A 10,080-nucleotide genomic window follows, 5' to 3' on the forward strand; every position below is an offset into this window, starting at 1 on the left:
CATCCCATGGGGGGGGCCCCCCAGGGCAGGACCCCCGTGTGCCCCCCCCCCCACCCCCGCGGTGCAGAGCGGGGGACAATAAATGGTGGGTGACACTGGGGGGGGGGGGGGGGCGCGCTGGGGGGGGCACCCCGGGGTGCTTTTGAGGGGGGGGGGGACGGACGGACGACACAGGACACCTCACCTGGGGACCCCAACCAGCCCGCCCCCCCCCCCATGGGGCTGCGGGGGGGGGGGGGGGGGACACAACTCACTGGGGGACCCCAAACCCCCCCTGGGGACCCCAACACACACACCCCCCCCCCGGTGGGGCTGAGGGGACACCCCAGGGTGCTTTTGGGGGGGGGTGGCACCTCATTGGGAGACCCCAACACCCCCCCCCCCCCGTACGGCTGGTTTGGGGGGGGGGCACCCCAGGGTGCTTTTGGTGGGGGGGGACACACACACACACCCCTCTCACTGGGGGACCCCAAATTCCCCATGGGGCTGGGGGGGGGGGCACCCTAGGGTGCTTTTGAGGGTGGGGGGGGGGGGCACCTCATTGGGAGACCCCAACACCCCCCTCCCGTACGGCTGGTGGGGGGGGGGCACCCCAGGGTGCTTTATTTTGGGGGGGGGGGGGGGACCCGGCACACACACATCACCCTGGGGGACCCCAAATTCCCCGGGGGGGGGCTGTGGGGGGGGGGGGGGACGGGACACAATGGGGGGGCACCTCTCACTGGGGGACCCCATTCCCCCCCCCCCCCCGGGTGCAACTTGGGGGGGGGGGGGACGACACACCCCAGGTGGCTCACGGTGGGGGGTGGGGGGGGGGACACGGGACACGACACCCCACGGGGGGGACCCCCCCACCCCCTCGTCCGCCCGGGGACACCCCAAGTGGGTGACACCCCCCCCTAAACCGAATCGGGAGGGGGGTGGGGGGGGGGGTTGTCTTGACCCCCCCCCCCCACAAATCCCCCCAGAGCCCCACAATCGGCTCGTCCCGGCTTAGGGAGGGCGATTAGGGGCTGAGCCCGGCTTAGCCCCCCCCCTAATCCCCAAGTTTGCCGGGGGATGAGGCCCTGATCCCCCCCCCCCCCACCCCCCACCCCCCCCCCCTACCCCCACCCCCCCCCCAAAAAAAAAAAAAAAAAAAAAAAAAAAAAATCCCTTAAGCGGCTTTGGGGCAGGGTATATCAGAGGGGGAGGGCAGGGGGAACCCCCCCCAAGGGACGCCCCCCCCCCGCCCGCCCCCCCCTCCTCCTCCTCGCCACCATGTCGGGGGACGAGGAGTTCTACCTCTTCGAGAACCAGTCGGCGGTGGGGCCCTGGGATGGCCCCCAGTACCACATCGCCCCCATGTGGGCCTTCTACCTGCAGACCATCTTCATGGGGGTGGTCTTCCTGGTGGGGACCCCCTCAACGCCATCGTCCTGGTGGTCACCGTCAAGTACAAGAAGCTGCGGCAGCCCCTCAACTACATCCTGGTCAACATCTCCTTCGGCGGCTTCATCATCTGCGTCTTCTGCATCTCCATCGTCTTCATCTCCAGCTCCCAGGGTTACTTCATCTTCGGCAAGCACATGTGTGCCTTGGAGGGCTTCCTGGGGGCCACCGTAGGTAGGTGGGGGGTGAGCACCGGGCTCCTGCTGGGGGTAGGGGTGACCACCACGGTCTGGTGGGGCTGGAGGAGTCGGGGTGACCACCACGGTCTGGTAGGGTTGTAGGTGGAGTGAGCACCATGGTTTGGTGGGGCTGGAGGAGTCGGGGTGACCACCGTGGTCTGGTAGGGTTGAGGGGAGGGTTGGCCACCATGGTTTGGTGGGGCTGTAGGAGTCGGGGTGACCACCACGGTCTGGTGGGGTTGCGGGTAGGGTTGGCCACCACAGTTTGGTGGGGCTGTAGGAGTTGAGGTGACCACCGCGGACCGGTGGGGTTGCGGGGAGGGTTGGCCACCACAGTTTGGTGGGGCTGTAGGAGTTGGGGTGACCACCACGGTCTGATGGGGTTGTAGGTGGAGTGACCACCATGGTCTGGTGGGGCTGTAGGAGTTGGGGTGACCACCACAGTCTGGTGGGGTTGCGGGGAGGGTTGGCCACCACAGTTTGGTGGGGCTGTAGGAGTTGAGGTGACCACCGCGGACCGGTGGGGTTGCAGGTAGGGTTGGCCACCACAGTTTGGTGGGGCTGTAGGAGTTGGGGTGACCACCATGGTCTGGTGGGGCTGTAGGAGTTGGGGTGACCACCACGGACCGGTGGGGCTGTAGGAGTTGGGGTGACCACCACAGTCTGGTGGGGTTGCGGGGAGGGTTGGCCACCGCAGTTTGGTGGGGCTGTAGGAGTTGAGGTGACCACCGTGGACAGGTGGGGTTGCAGGTAGGGTTGGCCACCACAGTTTGGTGGGGCTGTAGGAGTCAGGGTGACCACCACGGTCTGGTGGGGTTGTAGGTGGAGTGACCACCATGGTTTGGTGGGGCTGTAGGAGTCGGGGTGACCACCACAGTCTGGTGGGGTTGGAGGTGGAGTGAGCACCATGGTTTGGTGGGGCTGTAGGAGTTGGGGTGACCACCACGGACCGGTGGGGCTGTAGGAGTTGGGGTGACCACCACGGTCTGGTGGGGTTGTAGGTGGAGTGACCATCATGGTTTGGTGGGGCTGTAGGAGTTGGGGTGACCACCACAGTCTGGTGGGGTTGCGGGGAGGGTTGGCCACCACAGTTTGGTGGGGCTGTAGGAGTTGAGGTGACCACTGCGGACCAATGGGGTTGCAGGTAGGGTTGGCCACCGCAGTTTGGTGGGGCTGTAGGAGTTGGGGTGACCACCACGGTCTGGTGGGGTTGTAGCTGGAGTGACCATCATGGTTTGGTGGGGCTGTAGGAGTTGGGGTGACCACCATGGTCTGGTGGGGCTGGAGGTGGACGTGACCACCATGGTCTGGTGGGGCTGTAGGAGTTGGGGTGACCACCACGGTCTGGTGGGGCTGTGGGTGGAGGTGACCACCGTGGCCTGGTGGGGCCGTGGGGCTGGTGGGCGGTGGGTTGAGGTCCCCGTGGCGTGTGTCCCCCCCCTGCCCAGGGCTGGTGACGGGGTGGTCCTTGGCCTTCCTGGCTTTCGAGCGCTACATCGTCATCTGCAAACCCTTCGGCAACTTCCGCTTCAGCTCCAAACACGCCATCATGGTGGTGGCGGCCACCTGGGTCATCGGCCTGGGCGTCGCCCTGCCCCCCTTCTTCGGCTGGAGCAGGTGGGGGGCGCGGGGGGGGGCCGGGAGGGGGGGACGGACAGCGGGGGGACGCCACGGGGGTGCCGTGGGGCGCGGAGCAGGCTGGCGTGGGGGGGACACTGGGGTGACACGGGGGGTGGCATGGGGGGGTGCCGTGGGGCGCGGAGCAGGCCGGCGGTGCCGTGGGGTGCCGTGGGGTGACACACGGGTGCCATGGGGGTGCCATGGGGTGCCATGGGGTGGCAGCAGGGTGACATGGGGGTGCCATGGGGCACGGAGCAGGCCGGTGGTGCCATGGGGTGGCATGGGGGTGACACAGGGGTGCCATGGGGTGCCGTGGGGGTGACACAGGGGTGGCACCGGGGTGACACGGGGGTGCCATGGGGTGACACAGGGACACCACGGGGGTGCCATGGGGCACGGAGCAGGCCGGCAGTGCCATGGGGTGCCATGGGGTGACACAGGGGTGGCATCAGGGTGACATGGGAGGTGCCGTGGGGCGCGGAGCAGGTCAGCGGTGCCGTGGGGTGCCGTGGGGTGACACACGGGTGCCATGGGGTGCCATGGGGGTGGCATGGGGCGGCAGCAGGGTGACATGGGGGGTGCCATGGGGTGCGGAGCAGGCCGGTGGTGCCATGGGGTGGCATGGGGGTGACACAGGGGTGCCATGGGGTGCCGTGGGGGTGACACAGGGGTGGCACCGGGGTGACACGGGGGTGCCATGGGGTGCGGAGAAGGCCGGCGGTGCCATGGGGTGCCGTGGGGTGACACACGGGTGCCATGGGGTGCCATGGGGGTGCCACGGGGTGACACAGGGACACCACGGGGGTGCCATGGGGCGCAGAGCAGGCTGGCGGTGCCATGGGGTGCCATGGGGTGACACAGGGGTGGCATCAGGGTGACATGGGGGGTGACATGGGGCACGGAGCAGGCCGGTGGTGCCATGGGGTGCCGTGGGGGTGACACAGGGGTGCCATGGGGTGCCACAGGGATGCCATGGGGTGCCGTGGGGGTGCCACAGGGATGCCATGGGGTGCCATGGGGGTGACACAGGGGTGCCATGTGGTGACACAGGTGCCATAGGGGTGCCATGGGGGTGCCATAGGGTGCCCCAAGCTGCCATAGGGTGACACAGGTGCCATGGGGTGCCACGGGGGTGCCATGGGGGTGCCATGGGGTGCCATACGGTGCCATGGGGTGACACACGGGTGCCATAGGGTGGGATGGGGGTGCCATAGGGTGCCACAGGGTGCGGTGGGGTGCCGTGGGGTGGGATGGGGGTGCCATGGGGTGCCATGGGGTGGGATTGGGGTGCCACGGGGTGCAGTGGGGATGCCATAGGGCGCCATGGGGTGCCATAGGATGCCATGGGGTGCCATGGGGTGGGATTGGGGTGCCATAGGGCGCCACGGGGTGCCATAGGATGCCATGGGGTGCCACGGGGTGGGATTGGGGTGCCATGGGGTGGGATGGGGGTGCCATAGGGCGCCATGGGGTGCCATAGGATGCCATGGGGTGCCATGGGGTGGGATTGGGGTGCCACGGGGTGCGGTGGGGATGCCATGGGGTGCCATGGGGTGCCATGGGGTGGGATGGGGGTGCCATGGGGTGCCATGGGGTGCCATAGGATGCCATGGGGTGCCATGGGGTGGGATTGGGGTGCCATGGGGTGCCGTGGGGTGCCATAGGGTGCCATGGGGTGCCATGGGGTGGGATGGGGGTGCCGTGGGGCGCCATGGGGTGGCGGGGGGGTGCGGCGGGGTGCGGGGCGTGAGCCGGGCGGTGAGCGCGCCTGCCCCACAGGTACGTGCCCGAGGGGCTGCAGTGCTCCTGCGGCCCCGACTGGTACACGGTGGGCACCAAGTACAACAGCGAGTCCTACACCTGGTTCCTCTTCATCTTCTGCTTCGTCGTGCCCCTCTCCCTCATCATCTTCTCCTACTCCCAGCTGCTCAGCGCCCTGCGGGCCGTGAGTCCCACCCGCGCCCACCGCCCCACGGCCGGGACGGGGAGGGAGAGGGGCTGCGGGGGGGGGGACGGGCACGGGGGGAGGGATGGGATGGGATGGGATGGGATGGGGAGAGGGAGGGAGGGAGGGATGGAGGGATGGGGAGATGGAGGGAGGGATGGAGGGAAGGGGAGATGGAAGGATGGAAGGATGGAGGGAAGGAGGGATGGAGGGATGGAGGGATGGAAGGATGGAGGGATGGAGGGATGGAGGGATGGAGGGAAGGAGAGATGGAAGGATGGAAGGATGGAGGGAAGGAGAGATGGAGGGATGGAGGGATGGAGGGATGGAGGGATGGAGGGATGGAGGGATGGAGGGAAGGAGAGATGGAGGGATGGAGGGATGGAAGGATGGAGGGATGGAGGGATGGAGGGAAGGATGGAGGGATGGATGGATGGATGGATGGATGGAGGGATGGAGGGATGGAGGGAGGGATGGAGGGAAGGGAAGATGGAGGGAGGGATGGGGGAGGGAAGAATGGAGAGTTGGAGGGAGGGAAGGAGAGAGGGAGAGATGGAGGGATGCAGGGATGGAGGGAGGGAGGGATAGAGGGATGGAGGGATGGAGGGAGGGATGGAGGGAAGGGAAGATGGAGGGAGGGATGGGGGAGGGAAGAATGGAGAGTTGGAGGGAGGGAAGGAGAGAGGGAGAGATGGAGGGATGCAGGGATGGAGGGAGGGAGGGATAGAGGGATGGAAGGGTGGCTGAAGGGATGGAGGGAAGGAGAGATGGAGGGACAGAGGGATGGAGGGAGACATGGAGAGATGGAGGGTGGGGAGATGGAGGGATGGAAGGATGGAGGGATGGAGGGAGAGACTGGAGGGACGGAGTGATGGAGGGACGGAGTGATGGAGGGATTGAGGGATGGAGGGACAGAGGGATGGAGGTATGAAGGGATGGAGGGAGAGATTGAAGGGAAGGAGAGATGGAGAGATGGAGGGAGGGAGGGAGGAATAGAGGGATGGAGGGATGGAGAGATGGAGGGATGCAGGGATAGAGGGTGGGATAGAGGGATAGGGGAATGGAGAGATGGAGGGATGGAGAGATACAGGGATGAAGGGAGAGATGGAGGGAGAGACGGAGGGATGAAGAGATGGGAAGGAGGGAAGGAGGGATGGAAAGATGGAGGGATGGAGGAAAGGAGGGAGAGATGGAGGGATGGAGGGATGGAGGGAAGGGGCGAAGGAGGCAGGGAAGGAAGGGTGGAAGGGAGGGGAGAGGGAGGGATGCAGGGATGGAGGATGGGCAGGATGGAGGGATGGCTGAAGAGACCGAGAGATGGAGGATTGGCTGGAGGGATGGAGGGCTGGAGAGATGGAAAGACAGAGGGAAGGAGGGATGGAGGGAAGGAGAGATGGAGGGATGGAGGGATGGAAGGATGGAGGGATGGAAGGATGGAGGAATGGAGGGATGGAGGGATGGAGAGATGGAGGGACGGAAGGATGGAGGGATGGAGAGATGGAGGGATGGAGGGATGGAGGAATGGAGGGATGGAGGGATGGAGGGATGGAAGGATGGAGGAATGGAGGAATGGAGGGATGGAGGGAAGGAGAGATGGAGGGATGGAAGGATGGAGGAATGGAGGGATGGAGGGATGGAGGGAAGGAGAGATGGAGGGATGGAGGGAAGGAGAGATGGAGGGATGGAAGGATGGAGGAATGGAGGGATGGAGGGATGGAGGGAAGGAGAGATGGAGGGATGGAGAGATGGAGGGAAGGAGAGATGGAGGGAAGGAAGATTGGATGGAGGGAAGGAGGGAAGGAGAGATGGAGGGCTGGAGGGCTGGGGGGTGGGAAGGGCCGCTGGGGCAGAAGGAGGGAGGCGGGAGTGGGGGAGGCCTGGCCGGGGGCCGGGGACCAGCCTGACCCCCGTCTCTGGGCGCAGGTGGCCGCGCAGCAGCAGGAGTCGGCCACGACGCAGAAGGCGGAGCGGGAGGTGTCCCGCATGGTGGTGGTGATGGTGGGCTCCTTCTGCCTCTGCTACGTGCCCTACGCGGCCCTGGCCATGTACATAGTGAACAACCGGGACCACGACCTGGACCTGCGCCTGGTCACCATCCCTGCCTTCTTCTCCAAGAGCGCCTGCATCTACAACCCCATCATCTACTGCTTCATGAACAAACAGGTGCCCCCGGCGACACCAGGGACACCCGGGGGATGGGGACATCACCCCAGCGGACACCCGGGGGATAGGGACCTCCAGGGACAGCCGGGGGTTGGGGACATCCTGGGGTAGCTGGGCAATGGGATCATCCAGGGACACCTGGGCGGTGGGGACATCCAGGGACACCTGGGCGGTGGGGACACCCAGGGACACCCAGGCGATGAGGACATCCCGGGACACTTGGGTGGTGGGGACATCCTGGGGACACCCAGCAATGGGGACATCCAGGGACACCCAGCGATGGGGACATCCAGGGACACCAGGGTGATGTGGACACCCTGGGGACGCCTGGGCAATGGGGACACCTGGGGACAGCTGGCCAACGGGGACATCCCAGGGACACCCGGGCAATGGGGACATCCCAGGGACACCCGGGCAATGGGGACATCCCAGGAACATCTGGGCAACGGGGACACCTGCGGACACGTGGGTGATGGAGACATTCAGGGACACCTGGGTGATGGGGACATCCTGGGGACACCTGGGCAATGGGGACAACCAGGGACACCCGGCGATGGGGACATCCAGGGACACCTGGGCAACGGGGACACCCCGGGGACACCCAAGTGATGGGGACATCCAGGGAAATCTGGGTGATTGGGACATCCAGGGACACCCAGACAATGGGGACATCCAAGGGCGCCCAAGGACATCGTAGGACCAGGGATGCGCAGGGACACTTGGGGACCAGGGTCATCCAGGGGATGACCATGGACCAGGGGCTGGGCACCAAGGATGCCAAGGGACTGGGGACACGCAGAGAACACGGACACCTGGGGACGAGGACACCTGGGGACTGAGGACACCAAGGAGCACCCAGACACCAGGGACACCCAGGGGTGCTCAAGGACGTCCAAGGATGTCCAGGGGAACCTGGGCACTGGGGACATCCCAGGACATCCAGGCACTGGGGGCAACCAGGGACATCCAGGCAAGGGGCACATCCTGGGGACACCTGGGCAATGGGGACAACCAGGCAATGGGGACATCCCGAGGTACCCAAGGACATCTGGGGACCGGGGACACCTGGGCAATGGGGACATCCCGGAGATACCAGGGTACCCGAGGACATCTGGAGACCAGGGTCATCCAGGGACAGCCGGGCCATGGGGACACCCAGGGACACCTCGGCAATAGGGACACCCCAGGGTGCCCAAGGACACCCGTGGATCGGGCACAGGTGGGGGACCAGGGTCATCCAGGGGTGCCCAGGGACCGGGGGTGACCATGGTCTGGGGACGCTGGGGACACCAAGGGTGTCGATGGACTGGGGACATCCAGAGACGAGGGACACCTGGGGACGAGGACACCCGGTGGCTGAGGACAAGGAGCACCCAGACACCAGGGCCACCCAGGGGTGCTCAAGGACATCTGGGAACCGGGGACACCTGGGGACACTTGGGGACAGGGGTCATCCAGGGATGTGCAGGGACCAGGGATGACCACGGAGTGGGGACCAGGGACACCTGGGGATGGGGGACAACGGGGTACAAAGGACGTGAAGGGACAACCAGGGAGTGGGATGCCCGGGGACACCTGGGGACACTTGGGGACACCTGGGGACACCTGATCATGCCCAGGGACCATTGAAGACCATGGAATGGGGACCAGGGACACCTGGGGATGAGGGACAACGGCTTATGAGGGACACGCAGGGACACCCAGGGAGTGGGATGCCTTGGGGACACTTGGGGACACCTGGGGATGGGGGACAATGGGGTACGAGGGACGTGAAGGGACAACCAGGGAGTGGGATGCCTTCGGGCACCTGGGGACACCTGGGGACACTTGGCGACACTTGGGGACACTTGGGGACAGCCGGTCATGCCCAGGGGCCAGGGAAGACCATGGAGTGGGGACCAGGGACACCTGGGGATGGGGGACGATGGGGTACGAGGGACGACGGGGTATGAGGGACGTGCAGGGACACCCACGGACTGGGATGCCTGGGGACACTTGGGGACATCTGGGGACACCTGCTCATGCCCAGGGAGCCGGGATGACCACGGAGTGGGGACCAGGGGACACCTGGGGACACCAGGGATGGGGGACAACGAGGCATCCCAGGGACTGGGATGCCTTGGGGACACTTGGGGACACTTGGCGATGTCCAGGGACCAGAGATGACCGTGGAGTGGGGACCAGGGACATGTGGGGATGGGGGACAATGGGGTACGAGGGACATGAAGGGACAACCAGGGATGGGGACACCTGGGGACACCTGGCGATGCCCAGGGACCGGGGATGACCATGGAGTGGGGACCAGGGACATGTGGGGATGGGGGACAACGGGGTACGAGGGACATGAAGGGACAACCAGGGACTGGGATGCCCGGGGACACCTGGGGACACTCGGGGACACTCGGGGACACTCGGGGACACCGAGGCACTCCCAGAACCATCCGCAGGGCCGGGGGTACCACGTCTCCAGGGCCGACGAGGGGTCAACGCGACACCGGGGGTGGGACGGAGAGACCCGGGGCTGGGGAGAGGGGCCAGGGGGGACACGAGACACGGACAGGGACACGCGTGTGGGGACACGGGGCTGAGCCCGTCCCCGTCCCCGTCCCCGTCCCCGCAGTTCCGCGCCTGCATCATGGAGACGTCTGCGGGAAGCCCATGACGGACGACTCGGACATCTCCAGCTCGGCCCAGAGGACCGAGGTCTCCTCCGTCTCCTCCAGCCAGGTCAGCCCCAGCTGA

General features: G+C 66.3%; 1 protein-coding gene across 1 annotated transcript; it reads left to right on the plus strand.

Moving 5' to 3' along the window:
* Window positions 1-1,260: 1,260 nt before the first annotated feature.
* OPN1SW (opsin 1, short wave sensitive) lies at window positions 1,261-10,080 on the plus strand. Its single transcript, XM_074572599.1, is given in 7 exon segments — window positions 1,261-1,402; window positions 1,405-1,605; window positions 3,059-3,227; window positions 5,010-5,175; window positions 7,099-7,338; window positions 9,959-9,977; window positions 9,980-10,080. Coding segments are annotated over 7 exon segments (1,038 nt in total).

The sequence above is a fragment of the Larus michahellis genome, chromosome 1, assembly GCF_964199755.1.
Source record: "Larus michahellis chromosome 1, bLarMic1.1, whole genome shotgun sequence".
In the NCBI taxonomy this organism is placed as follows: Eukaryota; Metazoa; Chordata; class Aves; order Charadriiformes; family Laridae; genus Larus; species Larus michahellis.